At 59.3% G+C, this 25,009-nt stretch overlaps 1 protein-coding gene across 2 annotated transcripts in view; it reads right to left on the bottom strand.

Annotated features, from left to right (window-relative positions):
* Positions 1-25,009, bottom strand: part of LOC116587134 (probable palmitoyltransferase ZDHHC11) — a 57,295-nt gene that overhangs the window by 30,568 nt on the left and 1,718 nt on the right. Inside the window, exons 2-8 of one of the 2 annotated variants that reach the window (XR_004284346.1) lie at positions 20,670-20,882; positions 16,848-17,026; positions 16,334-16,435; positions 13,882-14,006; positions 11,360-11,515; positions 8,716-8,825; positions 5,400-5,490 (exon numbers count right to left, since the gene is read on the bottom strand). Coding sequence is in view for 1 of the 2 variants with exons in the window: in XM_032337865.1 (XP_032193756.1) it covers positions 8,716-8,825; positions 11,360-11,515; positions 13,882-14,006; positions 16,334-16,435; positions 16,848-17,026; positions 20,670-20,882 (885 nt within the window). In the remaining variant the exon portion in view is untranslated. Of the gene's footprint in view, positions 1-5,399; positions 5,491-8,715; positions 8,826-11,359; positions 11,516-13,881; positions 14,007-16,333; positions 16,436-16,847; positions 17,027-20,669; positions 20,883-23,403; positions 23,482-25,009 lie in introns of those variants that run through there. The other variant, XM_032337865.1, reaches the window with a different exon arrangement.

Below are 25,009 nucleotides of genomic sequence, written 5' to 3'. Positions count from 1 at the left end.
TCTTAACCAAATGGGATAAAATACTAAAGCATTAATTACTGGAACCAGGTTTGTGCTTTTAACTTCTTACTGCAAAGAAACTAAAAATATTTAAATCTGTTGGTAAACAAGTTTTGTGTTTAACTGATTCATAAATTTGCCATCTACAGAATTCTGTTGTAACTGTTCACAATTGGTTAATACTTAGCCATCACTAGAGACTAAAGTGTTTCTAAGAATAAAAAATTCTACTAACTGTAACTAAGACTGATAAAAGTAGAAAAACAACCCTATAGGTAAAAAGTAGGAGATACATTAAAAAAATACATTTTGTTAAAGATAAAAGGTAATTTTTTCCTAAATAAGAAAATAATTTTTTTAAAAAAATGGCTTGGGACAAAACCTAAATGCAAAAAAGTTGTAAAAGGTTTGTGAAGAAAAATTTTCAAAAAAGAAATTTTAGGTATGGTCAGGACAGACTAAAATTAAAATGAATTTTAAAATGTAGCACCTCAGAATAATAAATCACATGAAATGACTCCATGTATTCTAGACTACCAAAAGAAAAACGCCATTAAGGTTTTTATTAAAAGTTTTAATGTTGTCTAAAAAACCAGAGGAAAAGCAGTTGACTGATGACTGATAGTAAGTTTAGAAAAATTGTACACACACAAAAAAAAGGGCTTAAGAGAGTAAAAAGTTTTGTCTTAAAATAAAAATATCTAGTTGCACCAGAACTTGAAAGAAAATAATAAAAACTAAACTTAAGGGTATTTAGTAAGTCGTAAAAGGCTTAGGGAAAGTGACCTTTATTTGCTCTGGTTTATAGGTTTGAAAGAAAACAATGAAATATGTTGGAAATTTAACCATATTAGATCAGTTTTGATGGATGTATTCACAAGAAGGAAAAAAAAAAGACTAATAAATCTTTTCCAGTAAAATGTTTCTGTTCTTAAGAAAAAAAGGACTAAAGCCCTATGTCATGGAAAATCTATATTGGTGGTCCACTCAAGTAAATGTTGACTATTATATAAACTAAAAAAAAAAAAAAAAAAAAAAAAAACACTGTATAAAAAAATCTGCTTTTTTCTGTTAAAAAAAAAAAAACACAAAGTTTTCTTAGATTAATTGATCTACTGTTAAGGAGAGAATATAAATTGTTTTCTCTTTGCCTGCCCAGAGAAACCAGTTTCTATATTTTGTTTTATCTGTAATCCTATTTAAGCATGTGCTTTAAAACTTAAATTTTAGCAATTGTCAATAAGATTTAAATTGTAAATAAGATCTCTTTGACTCATAAGGCTTTTCCTTGGTATGCTAATTACTCAAAAAATACTGCTAAACCACTAATAAACCTTGGGTTACACATGGGTAAATGCTATAACTATTAATAGAAATTCTATGCATTTCCTAATGTTTTAACCTTTTGATAAGGTCAACTTGATATTGTAATTATTGAAATGTTATGTGTCACAGAAGTAACCTAATTTTCTTGCCAGTTAAACTGTAAAACCATATCTATTTTGAATTTTTGTCATTTATAATTATTTTAATTCTCTTATAAAATAAATTCTGCCTTAAAGAAAATTCATATGGGAGACTTCCAGGACAAATACAGGTCTTCGATATGTTGAAATCCTGAAACTGAAATGGATAAAAGTTTCCAGAACTAACTAAAACTACATTCAAACTAAACCAGAATTAGTAACATGGGACCTCAATCCCCGGTGAATGAAGAACTACTGCCCAAAGAAACCCCTGACTGGAACCCAAACTCTGATAAAGGTAAGGAGAGTCTATGTTTCTACCGCCAGGCTCTGCTGGGAGGCCTCCATGCGACTGCAAGGAGACCCATAAATTTATCTAAAATTAGTGCGGTGACTCAAGATAAGGATGAGTCTCCGGGGCTTTTGTAGAAAGGCTTATGGAAGCCTATCAAATGTAGAGCCCGATCGACCCTGAGGTGCCCCAAAATCAGAGGGCAATAAATCTTGCCTTTGACAGTCAGTCAGCCCCAGATATAAGGAGAAAACTTCAAAAAATTGAAGAATTTGAAGGGAAAAATTTGACTGAGTTAGTGAGAATAGCAGAGAAGGTGTTTAACAACCGAGATACACAAAAAGATGAAAAACAGACTAGGAAAAATAGTTAAAGTTTTGGCGTTACATGAGACGGGGGGAAAAAGCAAAGGAAAAGAGGTCAATAAAAAGGAAAAAGGCAGGTAAAAATGATCAATAAAAAATAGTCTAATTATAGACAAAACTGATGAGAAGTCTTAGCTTCAGATCAGTGTGCTTACTGCAAGGCAAGAGGACACTGGGCCGAGGAGTGGCCCAGAAAGAAGACAGCAATGCCGGCCACCAGAGACTGAAGGGACCATGGTTCAGAGCCCCTCCCCAAACCTCAGGTGAAAACTGAGGTGGAGGAAAAATCAATTGATTTTTTGATGGACACGGGAGCCCCGTTTTCATCATTACTAGAGCCTATGAGAAAGCGATCTGAAGAGGAAGTCTGGATACAGGGGAAAATGGCACAAAAAGACGTAAACAAACAACAGAAAGGACCTTAAATTTGGCCTGTGTCTGTTCGCGTCCAGCAGTGCTCCCTCCCCTGGGAAGCAAAGGCAGGGATCTCCAGAGAACACACCTTTGCTTCCCGTCAAAAGGCCAAAACGGGGGAGTACCGACCCGTTCAGGACTTGTGGGAAGCTAACAAGTGGATTAAAGATATCCACCCGATGGTGCCTAACCCGTCTACCCTACTTTCCCTCCTGAGCCCCAAGAGAACCATGTATACTGTCTTAGATCTCAAGAATACAAGAGAGTCTCAGCCCCTCTTTGCTTTTGAGTGGTCCAACCCACAGAAAGTGCTCCAAGGCCAGCTCACCTGGACAAGAACAAACGCCCGAGTGATGGGGTATCAGGCCCTCCTCCTCAACAAACCGAAAGTGACTCTCCGGTCCCCGGTGGTGCTAAATCCAGCCACGTTGCTGCCCGAGGAGCAGACTGGCCACAGCACTTGCTAATAGCCGCTGAGGACTATGAGTCATGCTTGCAGGGGACAAGCCACTTATTTAGGCTTTGATCTCCAAGAAGGAGTGCGTTCACTGTCTGAGTCCAAGAAACAGGTAACCAACCCATACCCCCGCCCCACCCACACAACTGCAGGGAGGTCCTAACCCAGGTCACAGGAATAGGGCCGGATCTCACAGACACTCCCCTCCTGGATGTGGAGATAACCCTGTTCACAGACGGGGGTAGCTACATGGCGGATGAAAAGAGATATGCAGGGGCTGCGATGGTTTCTCCCAAGCAGGAACTCTAAAAGGCGGCCCTGCCACACATCTCTAGGAACAGCAGGTATGTCTTTGCTACTCTCCATACACATGGGGCTATTTATAAAGAAAGGGGTCTATTAACAGCAAAAAAAAAATAGTAATAAAAATAAATAAATAAATAAAACCCCAAAAAACTGGTTCTCCTACAGACTATTTGGAACCCAAAAGAGGTGGCCATTCTGCATTGCCCGGGACACCAAAAGGGGACTGATCTGGTTTCAAAAGAAAACCAATTAGCAGATCAACCAGCAAAGCAAGCAGCCAGAAAAATGGCTCAAGAACTGGTTACACTCCCGGCTCCAGCCCTACCAGAAAAACCAGATTATTTAGAGGAAGATTTAAAATATTTACAAAAATGGACTAAATTAAACTATAAAGGGGTTTGAGCTAAGACCGGGACAAAAAAAAAGTTAATTCTTCCTCAAAGACTAAAAAATAAAATAAAATAAAATAAAATAAAATAAAATAAAATAAAATAAAATAAAATAAATTTTAAAAATTAGTAAACCAAATACATCAGGGTACTCATTTAGGGACAGAGAAACTTAAAAAACTCATGGGCAAGCAATTTCAGGTATCTAAATTAGGGCATATGGCTCAGGATATGGTTAATAGATGTGCTCAACGTCAGGCAGTAAAAGCAGAAAAACTAGGATGGAAAAAGCAAAAGAAAAAAAGGTTAAAAGCTAGGAGTTTATTGGGAAGTGGATTTTACAAAAATAAAATAATATGTTAGTTTTTGTAGATACCTCTTCAGACTGAGTAAAAACTTCTTCTGCCAAGCATGGAACAGCAGAAATAGTAGCCAAAAACTACTAAAAAAATAATTCCTAGGTTTGGGTTGCCTCTTGTGATTGGGTCAGACAACGGCCCAGCATTTGTGAGTTCAGTCTCACAGGCACTGGCCAAGGCCGTGGGCACGGATTGAAAACTACACTGTGCCTACTGGCTCCAGAGTTCCGGACAGGTAGAGAGAATGAGCCGGACTCTTAAGGAAACCTTGACAGAGTTAATTCTGAAAACTGGTGGTGGGTGGATGGATCTCCTGGCCCTTTGCCCTCCTTAGGGCGCGATGTACACCCTACTTAAACAAGGTTACCCCATTTAAAATAATGTTCGGGAGACCCCCTCCACTCTGCTCATGGCTACCAAAGGTTACCCTAACAAAAATGACCGATCAGTCTGTATTCCAGTCACTACAAGCACTACAGCTGTCTGAAGAAGAGCCCATGCAGGGATCCAGACTGCCTACACTGAGATGGAGACGGAGGCAAAAACCACATCCTTACCAACCCAAAGACCTGGTTTGGATACGCCGCCACAGAGTGAAAAACTTGAAGTCTCATTGGAAGGGACCATTTACTGTCATCCTATAGAGGACCCGAGAGATTCCAACATCTTACTACAGAAATAAAACGGACAAAACCTGTGGTTCCCATCCTAATTCCAGCACTAACTGATTCTTTAAAAAGTCAAAGAATTGACTAATCTCCAAATAAAAGGGGGGGGATGTTGGGGTCGATTCCACGTTAACCCCCTAGGGCCTGCCTGGGCCTACTTAGCCATAGTGACTCCATGTTGCCTAGGTAGACATTTTGTTGTTTAATAAACTCCTCAACAGTTATTGATATCAGTTCCAGGTAACTATTATTAAAACACACACCTAAAACAAGGCCATTTTGTGGTTTAATAAACACCTCAACAGTTACTAGCATCAGTTCCAGGTAACCGTTACTAAAACACACAGGTAGGAGACATCCAATCAGCCAAAGCCACATACATAGATGTCTGCAATTGTGCCCTATAAAAACTAGCCTGTAAGACCAAGGGGTGTCGCTCTCTTCGGACGCAGCCCTGGCCGGTCAGTCTGACTTCTAATGCTTGGCATAGAATAAGGCTTTGCGTAACTTTGTCTCAGTCTCGTTCCTTTGATAACGGACCCAACAGGGACCAAGCAAATGCTTCAAATCAGTCGAACAAGCCATTCCAAGCACTTTCTGTCCTCATTCCCCGGGAAGCCAGAGACCCTCCTTTTGGCTCTCCTCCTTGATTCAGACCCCCTGCCCTATGGCTCTGAGCTCACCTTTAGCATCAGGGAGCCCTCTGGGTGGATGGCAGTGGTGGAACAGGGACTCGGGCACTTCTGGAGTGGCCGGGGATCCTTGTGTTCTTCTCTGCAGGGATGAAGCAAAAGGAAGGAAAGACTCCTCTCAGCAAAGAAGAGCCCTGCATTGGGCAGTGAGCTCAGAGCGCGCCCCTGAGGCTGCCCAATGCCATTCACTCGCCATTATTGTGATGCCCTCATCTGCAAAGCCTCTGAGCCAGCAGCTCTTGGGAGGTTGTCTTTGTGCTCCGGGGTGGACTACACAATGTGAGGAACCCTGCAACAGCTCCACCGGTAAAGGTCTCTAAGCGCTTGCCAGCGAGAGGCCACAGAGTCACTCCTCTGGCTGTGGTGCCCCACCCTGGACCCCTGCGTTCACGAGCCTGCGGGGGCAGCAGGGCTGAGTTATGAGTGGACAAAGGATGGGCCTTGGCGCCCACAGCATTCCGGGCTCCTTTGTTGCAGCAGCTCTAGAAAACGAATGCAGGAGATGGTCCTTGGTTATCCAAGTATGTCCAGTGTAATCTCACAAACCCTTACAAGTTGAGAAATGAGGAAGAGGAGGACGTCCAAGAGATCTGAAATGTGAAAAGACCAGACCCCCGTTATCAGTAGAGACCGAGGGGCAATGTGGAAACTGTGGGAAAACAACAAATCTGCATTCCGAATCAGCCTAGAAGCAGTTCTTCCCCAGAATTCTTTCCCTCCAGAAAGGAAAGCTGACCTGGTGAACCCTGGTGGCGCCTCCAGAGGCACCAGGCGTGGACCCCACTGCACTTGCCCAGGCACGTGACCCATGCACACCTGGAGATAATAAGTCTTGCTTCAAGCCACTGGATTTGTGGATATTGGTCATGCAGCAATAGAACACTGATACAAACCACTCCATGGACATTAGCTGAGTGGAACACCTGAGAAATTAGGCAAGAGAGGTCTGTATCCATATGATCCTCCTCCACAGCAGATAAGCAATCAGAAGAAATACTCCCAATAAATCGATCTGATACGGACTATTAGAGAAAAGCGCTTGAGAAAGTCCTTCACAACGTTCGAGAAGCCCCAGCATACAGCAGCGATGGACATCGTGTCACGCCGCCAGCCTTCTCTGAGTTTTGGGATCGGCTTCAGGTCGAGGGCTTTGAACACAGTCCTTGATCTCCAGGAACTGACACCGCACACACTGCGGCTCTGTCTGGAACATAAGGCCGCTGGGGTCCGGGCAGGGACTCCTCGCGGCCGGGTCGCCCCAGGGACACTTCTGCGCAGACAAAGGCTGCGGCTCCACGCTGCCGGCCCAGAGGTCCGCCCGACGCCTCGGCCACGAGGGGCCTCGCAGCAGGAGCGTGAGCGCCTGCTCCGGCCCGACGGGACGACACCGGTGGGTCACTCTCCCGGTGACAGAACAGCTTCTCTTCGTGAAACCCGTTTCTTCCTCTTTTAACCGCGCGGACGGCACATGGAAGGTTTCTAAAGGGCTTCTGGGGAGTCGCGCGATATGGCCACGGTTTGTGCGCGTAAGTCACGGAGGCACACGACAGTGTCACTCGGAAGACACCGCCGAGCGCCGGCCGGGGCTGCAGCGCGAGGGGCGGCCAGAAACGGCGGGTCCCCGGCCCCCGCCCCTCCGGGGCGCGACCCCTCTCCGCGCCGGCGGCACTTCCGGCCCGCTCCCCCGGGGGAGACCGACTTCCGGCGGGGGGCGCCGCGCTGTGACCCCGTGACCCCGGGGCCTCGCGCCCGCTCCCGCCCGGGGAACGCCTCGGGTGGCCCCACTTCGACCCCCGCGTGTCTCGGAAGCGCTCGAAGCGGTTCTAGGGTTCGTGCGGGAAAGTAAAGCGGGAACGAGTCGCCCAGAGCCACGGAGCGCGAACGGCCGGGGGCGGGGACGCAGGGGCGCGGCGGGCGGGGGTCGGGGAGCGGCCGGAAGCGGGTCTCCCCCCCGCCTCCGGGGAGCGGCCGGAAGCGGGTCGCCCCCCCCCCGGGAGCGGCCGGAAGCGGGTCTCCCCCCCTCCGGGGAGCGGCCGGAAGCGGGTCCCCCCCTCCGGGGAGCGGCCGGAAGCGGGTCTCCCCCCGGGAGCGGCCGGAAGCGGGTCCCCCCCCCCCCCCGGGAGCGGCCGGAAGCGGGTCTCCCCCCCGGGAGCGGGGCCGCGCGCCCTCGCTCTTGGTGAACCGGCAGCGCCCCGCCCTCGGGAGCACGGACGCGGGTGAGGGTCGCGGGAGCTCGGAGGAAGGTGGTTTTCCCGCCGGTCGGACGGCCGGGCGCCTGCGGCTCACCTGCGTGCGGACGGACGCCTCGGCTCGCGGCGGGCGACCACCACAGAGCGGGCCCAACGGCCGACGGGGCGGACGCTCGCACAGAGCGGGAGTCGGTTACTAGTTAATTCTGAGCGGCGGCACCTCGCAGGCCCCGGGTCCCGGGGCGTGTCGCACTGGGTCGGGGACCCGTGTTTTCACTTCTGTGAGGTCAGAAACGGGGCGGGGTGGCTGACCTCAGCGGTAAGTGGGGGTTTCCCTTCTCCGAGAGATTCTACTGGACGCGGAGAACGAGCACAAGCAGGGGAGCGGCGGAGAGAGCAGCTGAGCGGGGAGCACCAGGCGGGACTCGATCCCAGGACCCCTAGTCGTGCCGTGAGCCGAGGCCGCTGCTTAATGGACGGAGCCACCCAGACACCCCTAGATTCTACTTTTTAAGAAAATGACGAGCTGCATCTCAGGGCGACCTAACTGCACTCCCCACCGGCGATGTGTGATCTCGGCAGCCTCCCCGCCCCGTTCGTCCTGGGCACAGCCGCTCTAGTGCTGTAAGGGTCCCTGCGCACCGTCTTTTCGGGGGCTTGTTTGCCACCCATCGGCCCTCCTCAGTGAAGAGCTGGTTCAAATCTTTTGCCCATTTAAAAAATTAAAGCGCTGGGTCATTATCGAAAGTTCTTTATATATTCTGGACACAGTGATATGACTTATAAGTATTCATGTCTGTGGCTTATATTTTCATTTTCTGAATGGTGACCTTTAGAAAAGCAAATGTTTTTAGTTTCTATGAGAACCAGGTGCAGAACTATGTGGGCCTCAAAGGAGTCAGCCCTGCTAGCTTGATTCTATAGATAGTGAATGTAGAGATGATGTCGCACGCACACTGCGTCGCACACCATGCAGACTCACATATACAGACACACACACACAACACTGAGCCCACACACAAAGCTCTGTGCTTGACAAGTCCCAGCTACAAGGTGACCCTGGGCGTTGTCCCAGGCCTAGATAATATGAGTGGTGAAGAAGAGGGGCACCTCGGTACCTGCGGGAGTCTCGTTTGACCGGACAGCTCTTCCTTCTCTGCTGCAGCTCTTGGAGTCTGTTGCTGGCGGCCCTGTGTCATGTAGTCAAACGTGCTCAGCTTCTTGGCCACTGGAGAGGAGAGTGAAGGAAACACAGACTTGTGATTACACAAGCAAGCAGAGTGGCCCACGTGCCACAACCTGGCCTTCCAGGGCTCCCCCAGGGTGCTGGGAGCTGCTGCTTAACCTGGAACACTGGGCGGGGGGGGCTGGATGGCCACTCCAGAGCTCGTCTGGCCTGTGGGCAGCAGACAGCAGTTCCTTACACCCCCAAGGCCTGGGGTCCCCCACCCTGGGAGCAGCTGCCCTGCCTCCCTCCCAGGCCTCTAAAGTCCATGTGGACTGACACTGAGGGCTGTGCCCAGCGCAGCTAGGCCGGGCCGCTGGCTCCAGCATCGTGGCAGTGGCACCCCAGGTTGCTGAAAGAACATCTCCGAGCTCTCGGCAGCACGGTTCGTGAAATGGGCCCCTTTCAGCCACGCACCTCAGGGGAGGTGCCCAACTTCCCATTACTCTTTTCCTAAAACCAACAAACATGACGACAGATGGTTTCTATTTATTTCCGGAAAGTGAGAAAAGTCCACCTACAGAAGCCTATTTGCAGCTCGAGGAGCAGACGGAGGGCGGGCCACTCCCCACGCCCTGTGGCGCCCCCAGAGGCTGCTTCCCGGGTGGGGTGAGTGCAGGCAGAGCGGAGCCCATCCCCTTCCCTGGTGGTTTGTGCAAGCACTTCTGCTTCTGTTTGCTTTGGCTTCTCTTTCTCAACTACCTCCTCCCGGCTCGGCCGCATTCTTCACACTCCCTCAGAACCTGTCGCTTTGAGGGCGCGGAGCTGCCCTGGGCTACGTGCTAATGAAACTCTCGTCCTTCACCCGGATTTGCCCCGTCACCATCCCCGTCGGGGGGTAAGCACACGCTGTGTGTCTGCCCGAGCTCACGCTCCTGAGTTTTGTGGCACACTTTCATCTGACAGTAACAAGAGGAGAGGCCGTCGAGGAAGCGAGGCCAGAGCACAGTGTGCACCGAGAGTCCCTCGTGTTCGCTCTGGCCTTACGAGGCTCTAGCATGGGAGCTCAGGGCCGCTGGCCTTCGGGAGGCTCTCCCCCACCTGTGCGAAGGTGGCTTTCCCTAACCCCTGCCGCTGGCACTCCCGCACGTCCTTCCGGGACAGCTTGCCCTCGCCAGCATCCCCACTCCTCCTCTTGTGCTGCAGACTCGTCTGGGTGTCCTTTTCCCAAGCTTCAAAGTGGAGCATCTAGCTGCCGGCTCCAGGCCCCCACCTCAGGGCATTCATGGGGTCCCACCCTCTGGAGAGCAGGCTGACCCCAGCGCCTTGCAGTAGAGGTGATGGGGTGTCACTCCCATGACTGTGCTACAAAAGGCCGGCTCTGCCTTGCTCTCTCTCTTGCCTGCTCCGGTGAAGCCCGCTGCCCTGTTGGACGCTCTGTCAAGCTGGAGCGTCTGCACAACAAGGACTGGCAGGAGGCACTGGCTACCAACTCACAAGGAGCCAAGGTCAGGAGCTGACCTGCCACTGCCCTGGTGATGACCCTAGAAGTGAATTGTCCCCTGTTGGATGAGACCGCAGCCCCTCCTGGCACATGAACGAAGGGACAAGGGACCCACAGAAACTGCCAGGCACTAAGACTGTTGTCTCAAGTGCCTACATTTTGGGGTAATTTTACTGTGACTAACAAGAGCTAATATCCCCACTTTGTTCCGGAGGTCTGTTCTCTGATGTCCAAATCCCCTATCTGCAACACCTTGAGCCCTAAGCTCGGTGTGCTTCTCCCTTCCAGGGGTCTCCTGTGCACGCCACCATAGTGAGTATGGCACCACTATGCTCCTGGGTGCCTGAGCTAGAGCCTCTTGGTCCTTGTCCCCAGATCCCAGGTGACCAGGAGCCCTGTGGACTTGTCCTCCAGTCTTGCATCTGCCCATCCTGATTGGCTGCAGCAGGCTTCTGGACCTGCCCGACTAGCCACCTGCTGGCTATCATGTATGCTGTGACTGTGTCCCCAAATGCACCCCGTCCCCTTGGCCAGTGTGTGGAAGCTTTAAGAAGGGCCTGGGTCGATCTGGCTCTGGCTCCGCAGAGGACGCAAGGATAGTCCCTGCACCAGACCGGCTCCAACAGCCGCATGGGCCCCACCGGTGCTGGTCTCTCCTACATCCAGGCCACAGTCTGTCATCTGCGTTCAAGGGAGGGCTTCGTGGGGTGCAGACGTCCTGTTCCTGTGTCAGGGAGCAGTGGAGCCACAGCATGCAGTGCCATGTGGACACCAGAAAACCACCCGTCTCCCCGCGGCGAGGTTGGCCAGCAGAGACTCCGGCCCTGGTCGGCTGTTCCTCACTGTTAGGGTTTGGTGCTTTTCTAAACCCCCCGTTCTCTCAAAGTGCCCTGTTCCTGCCTCAGATTCCACTCCTTCATCTCTGAACCCTCTAACTCGAGGTCCCTGCAGCTCTCAGAACACAGCCGGCCCTGCTGCCCCGTGAGGGGTGTCTCTTCTCATCTTGACTTGTCTTTGGGGCTCCTCTCTGGCGGCGGCCAGCTGAGCCATCATCTGCCTTGGCACAGGCAGACATAGGGGCTGGGACACGTACTTAGATACAGATGGAAGACAAGCAGGTGCCCCAGCAGCAGGAGGCTGATGACGTCCAACAGCAGCACCAACACCCCAATGCCCAGGACCACGGGAGTCTTCACCTTTACAGGGAAAAGAGGGAGGAACAGCAGCCAGGTGTTCTTGTCGGAGACCTCTGCGGAGGCAAGGGAGACACGCACGGTGTCCGGCACCCAGGGCACCGCTGCACCTCTCCTCAGCAGACAGCGCGGCGGCAGGAGGAGAAAACGAGCCCCAGGGAGCCCCTCTTCCTCGCCCGCGCGTGCCCGGCCTTACCTAAGTGCCCTCGCAGCTCTCTGCCATCCCACTTTACGGGCGGGAGGAGGGGGACCAAGTGTCCAGGTCCCAGAGCCTGGCCCCGTGCCCGGCCCCCACACCCAACCTGCCCGGCAGCCAGATCCTCGTTGGTCCTTGCCATACTGTCCCCTCAACCAGCCAGGCTCGCTCTCCCAGAGACCCTGAAGGCCGCAGCCAGCACCTCGGGGCATTTCCAGAGCATGGTCGCCTGCACTGCGGAACTACGTGTTATTAAGGAAAGCACTGAGGGTTCTGGAGGCAGATTCCCTGAGATGGAATTCCGGCTGAAATGCCCGGACTCCGGGCCCTTGTGTGGAGACCCAGAAGGTGGCGGCCAGGCCCTGGGCTGCGTCACTGCAGGCCGTGGGGGCTGCAGAGCCTTTGCGTGGAGCTGGCCGACCCCACGCTTGTCCCGTCAGCTGGTGACGTTTCGATGACTTCCCACCAATGACAGCAAAGTCTCCCAGGGAACTGGCGGTTATGCAGCCCCATGGAATCTTCCAGAACAGCACACCCCACCCAGATCATCACCTCATTCCTCAGGCATTCTCACATGTAACTGGTTCCGTTGTGGCTCCAGAGCCAGCAAGTCCCAGAGAGAAGCCAGGGTCACTTGGCCTCTGTGCACCTGCTGCAGCCAGAGAGGCTGCTGGGCTCCGGCAGTCACCCCACCGTCTGTCCGCACAGCTCACTGCAGCACGGCCCAGCTAATGCCCAGGACGGGAGGCGCCAAGGTGCTGCTGGGGCACTTGGCTGCACAGAGGTCGCCGCTCTCCAGGTGCGAGCCACGTTTTGGAGCGTGGGGGGCACTGAGCGACCCCGTGGTGGGGAGGGCCTTCACGTGGAACTCCCGTGCCCAGCCTTGACTGCTCTGGAGGCTGCGTGTGGAGACTAGGAAGGATGGCAGGCGGGGCGCTCCAGCTGGCTGTGCCGGGAGCCTGAGCAGCTGGTCTGCTGAGTGGCTCCCGGCCTCGCCGAGGCCCCGCTGCTCCGTTGTACCACAGAAAGGACCCAGATGCGTTTCCAGGCAGAGGCAGATCAGACAGTCCATGCCGCAAGGGCTTGGCTCTAGCCAGGGGCTGTGTGAGCCTCGGGGCGAGGGTGCATGGGGCACAGTGCCACCAGGAAGAGGCACAGGGCAGCCGGGCTCTGCGCTGGACGACAGCAGGAGCCCTCCAACGGCACAGGCTCTGGAGGAGGGAGATGTGGGGTCATCACTGGCCCCGTGGGCTGGCTGGCCGCTCACTCCCCTGGGAGGAGGGCACTGTCCAGACCTGCTCCGGAGCCTGAGGCTGGGCCTTGCAGCAATGTTAGAGCCTGGGCAGAGTGGGGGGTCTTGGGATGTTCTGAGCTGAGTGACAAGGTCCTCTGTTCTGCTTTACATGCTGGGCCATGATGCGCTCTGGAGAGAGGCCTGGGCTGAGACAGGCAGCCTTGGTCTGTGCCCTAAGGGCTTAGGTCCCCCAACACTCCAGACAGATGCAGGTGGTCCTCTGGGGGTCCCCCCTGCGTCCGTATCCAGGCCACACACTGGCCAGGTGACACAACAGAGATGCTGTGTGGAGGTCAGGGTGTGGCAGGTTCCAGCTCCCTCCAAGGCTGTGGGGGACAATCTGTCCTGAATCCTAGCTCCTGGGGCTCCAGGCACCCCTGGGCTGTGGCTGTGTCCCTTGTCTCATAAAGACGTTCTGCACAGACCCAGCACCCCACTGCACACACTCCTGGGTACTCTTCAAGATCCTTTCCCCGAGTAAGGTCACACTCACGGGTCTGGGGGTGAGATCATGGGCGTATCTTTGAGGCCACATCCAATCTCACATCTGTTCCTAAGGCTGGGCTCCTGCCCCCACTTAGCAGAGACCTGCATCACATGTCACCCAGAACCCATCCCTGAGCAGCCCTGCCCTCCCCAGCCCTACCCTGCTCCCAACCCAGACCAACTGCAGGGTACCGGGGAGGAGGGCTCCCCTCCAATGCCTGGGGTGGCCTGGGAGCCTGGCCCCTGAGCACCCGCGGGTCCCGCACCCCCTCCTGGTGCCGGGGGCCGCTGCCCTCCTACCCGGCCACGCCGCTCACCCAGCGGGGGCCAGGCCAGGCTGGCGCCCCCCGGAAGGAAAGCTTTTGCCCCAAAGATGGCTGGAGGTACAAGCTAACACTTGCGAGTGACCCAAGAGGGAGCACCGTCACAGAGGAGATGCTGTGTACTTTTGTAGCAGGGGTGCGTGCGGAGCTCCGCCGGGTCAATGAAGAACTGGATGGAGACGTAGAGCAGGACGGCCGTGAGGCAGAGCAGCCCGGCCAAGGCGGAGGCCACGGAGAGGAAGAAGTACCTGTGGGAGAGGCGGGGTCAGTGCCGGGCTCAGGGCCGGAGGACCCGCAGCCAGGAAGTGCGGCAAGTGGTGAGGGGTGGCCTGGCCCTGAACCCAGGACCCTGCCTTCTCCTGTCTCCTGCCCCTGAGCCTCGTGGAAGCTCTCCGGGGGACACCACCGCTTTGCAGCTGTCCTGACGGCACCTCCATTTCCTGTGCCTTGGGATCCTCACGAGTGCCCCCTGGAACCCCCTAAGGCGGAGAGGAGGGGCCGCCTGGCTTGTGGCAGGGACACAGAGGCTCTGGGCGCAGTGGGGCGGGCACCGGATCCCACCACAGCATGGCCGCCACTCCCGCAGTGACAGAACTGCGGAAAGTGAGCCTCGTGGCCTCAGCCTGGAGTTGGGGTCATGACGGCTGCTGCTGAACGGAACTGGGTGTGGACACACAGTGGGGTCCTAGCGCCGTCCTCCATCAAGGCCATCAAAGCCGCGTTGGTTCGGGAGGCCGGGGGCGTGCACAAGACAGGTGCCTGGCCGGGTCTGGTTCGTGGTGGCTGAGCTCTGCACGCCCTCCCTGGGCCTGGCTTTGTGCTTTGCCATCAGACTGAAATCACTCCTGCCCCCCTTGCCTGTGCTCAAAAGACCCCGAGAATGACCCATCCATCCAGAAAATAAACTGTGGTCGGCATTCTTGGAATTTGCTCCCAGTCTTCCTGAGGGCTCTGTGCTCTCGTGACCTCGGAGGAAACCACTCCTTTAACGTTTTCGGACTCAATGTTTTCTTCAGCTGAAATTCTGTTGATCACATGATGCTTTTCCAGAACTTCTGGCAGGCTTTTTACACACATCTTTAGGTGGAGAGCTAAAACGTGGGCACTCCCACAGGGTCGGCTAGATGTGGAGCATGGCCCAGGGGTCCAGGGGAGATGCTGTCGCATTGTGGCTCACTCAGTTCCCTGAGGGGCGTCTCCTGTGCGATCCCATGCAGGCTCAGCCTCCTGGGTGTCCCTAAGCTGCAGGGGACACCGGCCTGGCCCCACACCTGGTTCTGGTCTCCAGGGAGCCCCGGCAGGCAGTGGGTTTGCCCCACACAGGAAGGCCCTGGGCCGTCCTGTCGGGCCGTCAGCCGGCGAGCTGCAGCCCTCCCACTGGGGGCCAGAGCCTGTAGCGCCAACGTCTGGGACACGAAACATGGCTTCCTTGCCTGACTCCCGCGTCTGCAGAGCCCTGGCCCCCAACCCAGCACTTTCTCCGTGAGGACCTGCTTTGCTGGTTTGTTATGATTTGCCCTCTTTTTTTGACAAACAAAGCCACAGAAGGGACTCTGGGGCAGATGCAGACGGACTGTAGCCCCGTGCCCCCCCCACCGCCGCGCCCTGTCCACGGAGGTGACCGCTCCCTGCTGTGCGCGGGGCACCCCGCCGACACTGCCCGCTGGACGCCGGGACGGCTTCCGCGGCTCCCCCGTGCTCAAGCGGCTTCTTGGCCCACAGGGAACCCCCTCAGCCTGTTGCCCCCGGGCCCCGTCAGGACCCGAGCTCCAGCCTGTGCCGGTCCTCGGTCCTCCTCCGTGACAGGGCCTCCCCTCTCCCGACGGCCGAACCTCAAGGGGACCAGCTCACGGCCGCAGGCCTTAAGGATGTGTGTCCGGAGCGAGGAAAGCCCTGCTAGTGTGAGCAGGCGCCTGCCCTAGCCTGGAGGGCCAGGGGCTCCTCTTCTGCAGGGAGGAGGCGGGACGGGGGCTCCCAGGCACCCCTAGTGACCAAATGCTGTTTGGGCGTCTCTAATTAGGAGAGCTTTGCCGTTCTTCTGCTCAAGGCCACAGTGCTCTTCCGGCCTGGGCCAGCCGCGCACTTCTCACCTGGGCTTCCTGCTCCTGACGGGTGCATGCGGCTCGTCGGCAGGGGGTGGTGGGTACGCAGGGGACCCCCTTGGCTGCTGCGTCACCAGCCAGCGAAGGCCAGTGTGGAGGAGGAGCACGGGGAGCGCCGCCCCTCCTGGCCGCGCACAGCCCAGGCTCCAGCCGCGGGCACCTGCTGACGCTCACAGGCCTGGCCCTGAGCCTGACCGGGCCTGGACGCTTGCCCCCAGGGCAGCCCAGTCCCGTGCTCTGCGCTCCGATGGCATCCCCGGGAGGAGGCGGCCGTGCCCAGGCCAGCAGCTCCGCCCCTGCCCCTCTGCAGGGCTGGGACCTCTCTCGGCTCCCAGTGGGGGAAAGAGGGGCAGCCTGTGAGTCCCTGCGGCCTGCAGCCCGCGTGCTCGCCCTGTGAGGCCCCTGCAGGAGGGCTCTCCTGGGGCCCTGCCCCCCCCCCCCCCCCCCCGCCGCAAGCCCCTGTGGCCGCTCACCAGTAGTTCCTGCCCCCGACACAGTTGTTAAGCCACTTGCAGTGGTGGTCGAAGCCTGAGACGCACTTGTTGCACGCGCTGCAGTGCTTGGCCCTCGGGCTCCTGAGGGGGGAACGCGGGAGCATCAGCCTGCCGGCAGCGCCTGCAGGAGGAAGGTGCGGTCCGCGCCCCCGTCCGCCTGCAGGGGAGAGGCAGGGAGCACGGAGGACCAGGCCCCAGACGGGTGGCATCCCCTGGCCACACCTGCTACAGGTGCCAGGGCTCGAGCTTGGAGGCTGGTTTCGGACCCCACCCTGAGCCACAGGCCTCCCGCCCAGGCTGCCCACGGAAGCCACGACTAGCCAGGGCAGACATCTGATTGGCGAGGGGCCCTGTGCTTCTGACAGCCACTGCTCCTCGTTCAAGGACAGCAGCGCCGGCCAGCAGCCTGGGAACAGGCGTGCCCTCCGCAGGCCGGCCGCCGCGCTGGGCAGGGGACCCTCGGCCCCGCCCATGCCCACATCCAGGCACGCACACGGTGACCTCACACAGGTGGCAGTACTGGTCCTGGATCACATGTGCATGTTTGGACCGGTCGAAGGTGGGCATAGGCTCCGAGTAGTTCTTCTTGCGCCGGACGTTGGGCTCGGCCGGGTCGATGGAAACTGCGAGCAGGTGGACGGAGAGGTGCAGAAGGAAGAGCCCGCCGGTCACCTGGGGCAGGGGTGTCAAGGAACGCGAGGCCGGGCCTGGTCCCCACCCAGGGCGGCTGCTGGCCAGCGCCGCGGGAGCAGAGTGCGGGCTGAGAGCCGGGTTCCAGCACCGGCCCAGCTCCCACCCCCACGGTCGACGGAGCACCCCTGTTCCTTCCTCCACGACAGACACGTGCACTGGAGAGGGGCTTTCCAGCGGAAGTGGGCCCTGGGGGCGCCTGCCGGTGACCTGAACGTGCCACGCGGGGATGGGGGGCCACGCTGGGTGCTAAAGGAGGCGTGGGGGCTTCTCAGGCAGCTGGGAGAGCATGTGTGGGGTCGTCCAGAAACAAGGGTGTGGAGGGAGGGCTCCCACACCCAGTCCCCGTGGGGCACGGGGCTGCCCGGTCCGCCTCCATCTGCTCTCGGCTCCCCCGCCCCAGCCCCTCGGGCTCTCCAGCACCCACTCCCTCCATGGCGCCCAGGGTGAAACCAGGCCCTGGGACCTCACCCTCTCCTCCTCCTCGGGACCAACACACTGTCCCCATGGAAACCAAACAGAAGTGGGGGAGGCCGCCTCCCTATCTGCCCTGCCCTGCTTCTCTGGCCGGCTCTGGGCTCAGGGCTCCAGGGTGTGGTGCGGGAAACGGCCGGCTGTGGGCAGCCGGCTCTGCCGTGATTTAGACGGGAGGAGCAGGGGCTCTGAGCAGGGGGCTGAGGTCATAACTCCGTCCTGCAGGAAGCCCCGTGGGATCCTTCTCAGGCTCTGCCCCTCGTGTGATCTGGGCTCGGCCACCCCGCCGGCAGCGGCGCTCGGCCTGCGTCCGCGAAGGCCACTGTACCCCAACCCCGGGCGGGAGGCTGTTTCTGGCCAGACCTGCTCATGGCCCCTTTTCCTCTAGCCTCAGCGCCAGTGTAGACACAGGACTCTGGTGCCCGCTGTGGGCACGGCGGCGAAGGGGAGCCAGGCCTGCTGGGCGAGCATCGCCGTCAGAAGGATGGGTGAGGAGGAGCAGAGGGCGGGCGGTCAGACCAAGAAGCTGGTTCCCAGGCCGGGGGCAGGTGGAGGGGCGGCTGAGAACCTCCCCTAGTGGGGAAGGGACTGACCAGATCCCTCAGGGCCGTGGAGAAGAGGCAATGACACCGGGACACTTCATGTAGCCACCGGACCCCACAGGGCTGGCTAGGGCGTGGGCCTCCCCGGCTCCAAGGCTGAGCCGACCATAGCCTGTTCCATGCAGGGTGCGAATCAGCAAGGGTGGGGTCGGGGGGCCTTGGCGGGGCCGGACTTCATGGTCACGGTTGGAGACAACAGCATGGTGCTGGCGTGCCTGCCCCCTGCACCTGCTCCCTGAAGCCCAAGGCGCTGGCCAGACCGTGGGCATGTTCGTGTGGTTACCGGGGCAACAGGAGACAACCAGAGCAGCGGGCGCAGGACAGTCCGACGCTGCAGGGGGTCCAGCTGCTGGCCCAGGTGCGGGCCCCTTCCCCCGCCTGCCCCAGAAACGGGAGGGCAAGGTGCCGGGGAGGGAGTGCAGGAGGGCAGCAGGCAAGGCCAGGGCTGGGATGTGTGCTTGAAGTCCTTTGCCCCCACAGCTACACAGGGCTTGCACGAGACCACCGCCGGGGCACAGTGTGGGGACAGCACAGCTCGTACTCTGACCCTCAAAGTGCAGGTGCCCGAGGCCCCTGACCCGAGCCACTGGGCCAGCCACATGGAGCTGCCTGCCGCCATTCCCCCCGACGTCCCAACCCCGCAGGTGCTCCCAGAAGCTGTCCACCAGGAGCCAGGGGGTGCGGCTTCCAGCCCCCCCGAGCGGTAGGCTAAGTCCCTCCACAGCCCCCTGAACACGAGGCTTTCCAAGCAAAAGCACAGCCCACCGGCTTGTCTGACCTACTGTCTCCCAGCGCTCAAGCCGGTGACCCCAGGTCAGTCACGGGAATGACACGGAGCAGCAGAAGGCGACCCCACTCTGCCTGGCCGCTCACTGGGTCGGCTCCTCACTCCCGGCGTCAGCGAGCACGGGCGGAGCACCGTGAGCATCACGGCGGTGCCGCGCTCTCTCTCAAGTGCCTTCGCCTGAGTGGCTGGGGCGCCCGTGAGGGACAGGTCGTCAGAGCGGGGTAGGAGGTCCCACTGTTGGCCAGCGGGAGGTCCTGGCCCGGAGGCCTCGGTCCCCTAGCAACAGTCTGTGTTTGGTAAAGCAGCGGCGGGCGCCAGCCGGGACACACGCCCTCCGTCCTTCCGCTTCTGCTGCAGGCAGTGAGGCGCACCCGAGCCCCGCGGCCCCAGGCACGTCCACCTCACTCCAGCACTGGACTCAGAGCAGGAGGTCACCGCACGGTCCCAGCCACAACACAGGCCCCCGGACCGCGTCGAGGGCCCTCCGATGCCCGGCCCTCTGCACAGTGGACCCTCTGGGTGGCGCTGCTTCCCTCTGCGGTATGGGGGGAGCTCAGACCCCCAGGGTCAGCCAAGGCCTGGCAGGGCTGTCTTCCTGCTGCAGGAAGCTGCGACCCCACCCGGCCTCCGCCCTGGGGCCAGGCCCGTCCCTGCAGACACGAAGGACCGCGGCGCCCCCCAGTGGCCAGAGCGCAGGCCCTACCGCAGGCGTGGGGCGGGGCTGCGTTCCCCGCTCCACTCCTGTGGACCAGACATGCTGGGGGCCCCGCAGGCGGAGGTCAGCCCGGTCAGGGCCCCCGACACGGAGACACGGGCGGCACGGGGATCCGCAGCCCACAGTGAGCGTGAGGAGGATCACGGCCGGTGCTGCCGGTGCTGGGGGGCAGGGAGACCACAGCCGGCAGCTCCCGGACCCTCCCCTGCGGCACCTGCGTGACAGCCCCGTGCGCGTCCACGTCCCCAGCGCCTGCCCACCCAGCCTGGAGCTGCTCTGGTGACACATCGGCAGCCTCCTCTCAGGGCTGCCATGGGACTGGCGACCTCCACCGTGGCCTGTGTGGTGGGTCCCAGCGGCCGGCAGCCTCCCTGTCTTTGGGTCTGGCCACTGCCTGCCGGCAGGCTTCTAGGCCACAAGATGGGGCCAAACAAGAAAGCAGGGGACGAGCAGCTGAAGACGGCCACCGTCACCACAAGTGTCCCCTGGAAACACCCCCTTGGGTCCCCGGCGTGCCCCTCCCACCCAGCCGCCGGGGTCCGGCCCACAGGGGACCTGCGGACGTCCCCGGGAGACAGGCTGCGGTCCCTGAGCCGGGTGGGCTGCTCCAGTGGAGAGACAAAGCCTTCTTCCCAAGCATCTGCCTGTGCGACCCCCGCGTGGCTGATGCGGGACCGTGCGTTTGCATCTGCACGTCTGTCCTGGCCGCGTGACTCCTTCCTGTCCTCAGGGCTCTCCGCCCCACTCCAGGGTGCCTCCGCCCCTCGCCGCCAGGAGTGTTCTCCCTGACCAGACGGAGGGCAAGCCTTGCGTTTAGCTGGGACCCCGCTCCCGTGAGCCACACAGGAACACACGTAGGGTCCATCGGTGCTGTGGCCATGGGGGCCACCTGGGGTGAAGGGGGGCGGGGTCCGAGGGCAAGATGCCGCACCCGTGGGCGACTGGGTGCACAGGACGGAGTGGCAGGGGGCCCAGAGGGCACGTGTGGCCTGAGCCAGGTCTGGTGGAGGCCCCCGGGAGCCCCCATTTGGACACAGGAAAGGATACACCGTAGGCGACGTCCTTCCAGTCCCGCGGCAGGAAGGGGATGAAGACGCCAAAGCTGGCGACGGCCATGATGAGGACCGTGACCCAGGCCACCGCCTGGAAGGAGTGCAGGGGCCTCGACCAGCCATTCACTCGGGACCGGTTGGGGGGCGAGGGCCGCTTGCCCCCTGCTTCCGGGACGACCCGTCTCCAGCTCCTGCCCCACAAATCCATCTACAAGACGAGAGGAGGGCCAGACAGGCGTGCATGGACCCCTCCCGCAGCTCTATGGCAAGGGGGCCCCGGGGGCCCACCTCTGGGGGCAGGTGGCGGACTCCAGGGTCCCAGGGGAACCCTGCGTCTGTCCAGCCCAGAGCAGAGACACAACTGCCCTAACACTCTTGAGCGTGTGCAGCCCACACGGCAGAGGACCCAGGAGAGGCATCCGCCCCGACCCCAGTGTGGCTGTGGCCGTGGCCGCCTCCAGGGATGGGCACGGGCTTTGTTTACAGCTGGACGCGGACTCAGGAGGAGACCCATCCTGGGCAGGAAGGAGACCCCCGTCAGGAGGCCCTCATCGCCGGGGAAACACAGGAGAAGTCTGCAGGAAAAGCAGACCTTTGCTGCGGTGACCAGGTGACGCTTTTATGTGCCTGAAATCCCCCGAGAATCTTTCTACGATTTTCCCTTAAGGACAGAACGGGATCCCACATTCCCAGAGAACCGCGCTGCTCTCACTGCGGGGTGAAGACCTGCGCGCCAGTGGGCTTCCGGGGCCTCCAGGCGCTCCGGGCCACCGGGGTTGAGGGGAGGGGCTGGGAGGGAGTGGTGGCCACATCTGGCCAGGCGGTGGGCGGAGGGAATGGGCGAGAGACCTATCACAGCCACGGGAGGCGGAGCCCTGAGGGTCCTGGGGCCGTCGCCGCAGGAGGGCAGATTCCGGGGGCTCTCCACAGGCTGGCCACTCCTTTCTCAGGATGTGGGGCCAGGAGGGGGCTTCCCTGGTCAGTGAGACCCCCAGGGGCCCACAGAGAGCATTCCCCATGGACAGCAAGACCAGCACACCGGGACTGGACAGGGACCTGCGCTGCCACATGAATTCCATATCGTTCCCAGAGCAACACTCAGATGCGAGCAAGAACCAACAGAAAGGGAGGGGCAGTCAGACCCAGGGCACGCGCGGACCTCGGGAGGGGAGGCGACCCAGTGACACGAAGGGAGAAATCCTAGGAACTGGAACAACAGAGCAGAGAAATTATCTTGTGGAAGGAGCAGGACGAGGACGGAGTCAGTCCCAGGGCCACCTGCACTGGCCAGGATGAGCACAGCTGCGCATCCCGCAGGGGTTCCCAGGACGGAAATGTCACCGTGACCTCGTGGGGAAGCCACAGGAATTTGTGAAATTTAAACAAGCGACTCTTGAGGTTCTGGGAGAATTCTGAACCGAAACAGATACAGCCAAGGGTCTCGAGAGCGCAGGGGCCGAGCGCGAGGCCTGCAGGGACATGGGTCCCCGCTCCTCAAAGGGCTCCGGGAAGCTCCCCGCATCACACCCGCAAGTGCCCCAGAGAAGCCGGGAGGCGCCAAGGGTCGAAGCCCATGGCAGGCACACGCATCCGGGTAATGGCACGGGCATGAGGACGGGGCGCAAGGAGCATCACCCCCGGGCCCCGCACGGGGCACCCGCTTCCCCAAAGTCACAGGAGCCACGGGGCAGGGGGGACAGATGGGAGTCCTGGGGAAGAGACCACATGGGGGCCACGGGGCAGCTTCGCCCCGGCCCTGCCCCCCGTGGCTCGCCTTGGCTCACACACCCCCGTTCACGGACACTGCGTGTTCCCTCACCCACTCTGCAGCGCGTGCGGGAGGAGCGCGCGAACCTTCTGAGCTCCTGGGGGTCCCGTCAGTTCAAACCCGCAACCAAAGCCCGGCTCCCGACACACGTGTCGCCTCTGGTCTCCTGGGGCGGAATGGGTACGGTTCACACGGCTCCGCGCACAGACACCACCGCGCCCTGACATGCACACGCCACACGGGGGACGCCACACGTGACACCACAGCACGCACAGACGCGTGCACCGCACAGAGCTGCGCAGGCTCACGGGGTTCTGGACTTCACATACTCGGCCTTCCTCGGGCTCTTCCCTGGGCTTGGAGCCGCGTCCCCTACCCCCGCTCGCAGCCCTGTCTTGCCTTCTGCACCTGTCCCAGTATCACTCTCTGGGCGACCCCCTAACGCCCCCGTCCAGTCGGCGCCGGGCCCTCACGGACTCCTTCTGTAAGTGCCATTAACGAGCCCCTCGCCTTGGTCTTGGAAGCGAACGCCGTCCTCCCCTACTGTGCAGACGTGGCCGTGGGCTCGGGCAGGGCCTGGGTCCCCTTTCAGCCCCAGTTGGGTCCCTGGCGTTTTGTTTTGGGTCATGCCTAAGGGTTCTAGCAAGACGTGGGGGTGCCTCGATACTCCTGGACACCGTGGCCACCGCTACGGGCCGACCTGTAGGAGCTACGTGCAGGCCACTATCCCGACGACGGAGGCGAGAGGCAGGGGCTGGAACCCCGTCCCTCCAGGTCCTGCCTGTCCCCCTGCGCTCCCTAGAACACAGAGTCCTGGGTGCCTCCACCTGGGCACACGTGACCCCCTGACCCCATCACAGATCCCCACAGCTCCCCAGTCATTGTTTCGCTCTCCCACTTGGGATGCGCCGAGGTTATGCCTGCAGGTTCCCTGGTCACAGCACAAGCAGGAGGCACCTACCTCCCCGGGGGCCAGAACCTGCTCTGCTGCCCACCTCGACCACTGGCCCACGCCGCACAGAAAAGCACGGGCCCCTCTCCTGGCTCAGACCCTCGTGAGCACCCCTGGTTGCCACGGCAGCAACGGAACCCACGAAGGTGCCTCATAAAGCTAGAGCCCCGCTGCCTGCTGGGGGGAGGGGGTGCAGAGAAGGCACGGGGGCCCCCGACAGGCCAGGCCACCAGCCAGGAGTCCGTCTACACAGCTAAGCTCTTGACAACACTGCCACCCACGGCAGGCCCTCGGTAGCCATCGGAAGGCTCCTGGCCCCCCACCCTCCTGCTTTAGCAGCCGGGCCGTCGACCTCACAGGTCGTCCCGACACCCGACCTGTCGGCCTACCTGCTCCGGCGACAGGCTGGCACGCTCCGTCCAGGTCGGGAGGGATGGCAGCATCCGGAGTCTGCCCCTCAGTGGCCGGAGCAGAGTGGGAGGCGACGAGGGGGTGAAGGGCACGTGGACAGGGTGCCCGAGGGGGTCTCTCCCGAGGATGGCTCAGCGCCCCCTTCCCTGCCTCTCCCTCAGGGTCTCAACGGTCCAGCGCAGGAGATCTCCAGGCCCATTTGGGTCCAAGGACCCCGACGTGGCCTTCTCAGATCCCGAAACCCTCCTTGGTTGGGGGAGCAGCAGAGCCTCCCGTCCCCAGAATCACACGCCTCCCTGGGGAAGCCACCCAGCCAGATGGGCTGAGCCGCCTCCCACGCGCACTGTGTGTGACACTTGCGGCGGCCAGGGCTGTGCCTCCCATGAGGCAGCCGGGCCAGGCCCGAGAGAGCTGGGGGCCGGTTTGGAGGGAAGCTTGGCGACGCAACACGCAGCCAGGAGAGCCCTCCCAGGGAGTCTGTGGGCCTCTCTGCGGGGCAGGGAGCTGGGCCACGACGCTGGCGCCGAGGCTACTTCTGGTCTGGGTCTGCCCACCTGCTCCTCCAGCCCAACACGTCCCAGGAGATCTCAAGAAGCAAAGCCTCCACTGGGGGTGACAGGGACGCTGGTCCTGGCGGCCTTGTCTGAGCACAGGAGCACCAAAGGAGATGGGGCCTGACACGGGGGCCCTGCAGAGTGAGGGGGCCAGAGGCCGGGTCGCCAGCAGTGGGAAATGTGTCGGCAACGAGGCCGCGGGTCCTGCTCCTGGTGCGCTGCTCAAGCCGCCGCGGGTATGGTCTTCCACCTCGGAGAGTGACCTCTCTGCCTCCCGCCCAGAACTCGCTTCTCCAGACACCCCTGTGTACAGGCTGACCCGTGGTGGGGGCCTGTGTGCCCCCCAGCTCAGCAGACCCTGAACCAGGCCGCTGCGGGGCGGGGCCGGGAGGTGCTAGCCCAGGGCACCCCGAGATTATAGGCAGCGGGGGCCTCCCGGTCGACCCAGGGCCGTGACCACCGCAGCCACTCACATCTCTGAGAAACGACCTTCCCTCAGAGACCTCTCTGCTCCGTGAAAATGACTTCAGAACCTGCCAACGCCAGACCTGTTCACCACAAAGACTCTGAGAAGACAAAACCAGAGCCAACAGAGCCACAGCCCCCTGCCCGGGGCAACCAGGATCTGCCCACGCACAATGGTGTGTCCA

The sequence above is a fragment of the Mustela erminea genome, chromosome 3 (genome assembly GCF_009829155.1).
Source record: "Mustela erminea isolate mMusErm1 chromosome 3, mMusErm1.Pri, whole genome shotgun sequence".
Classification (NCBI taxonomy): Eukaryota; Metazoa; Chordata; class Mammalia; order Carnivora; family Mustelidae; genus Mustela; species Mustela erminea.
Note: the sequence above shows the minus strand (reverse complement) of the source record. Positions and strands in the feature narration are given on the sequence as shown.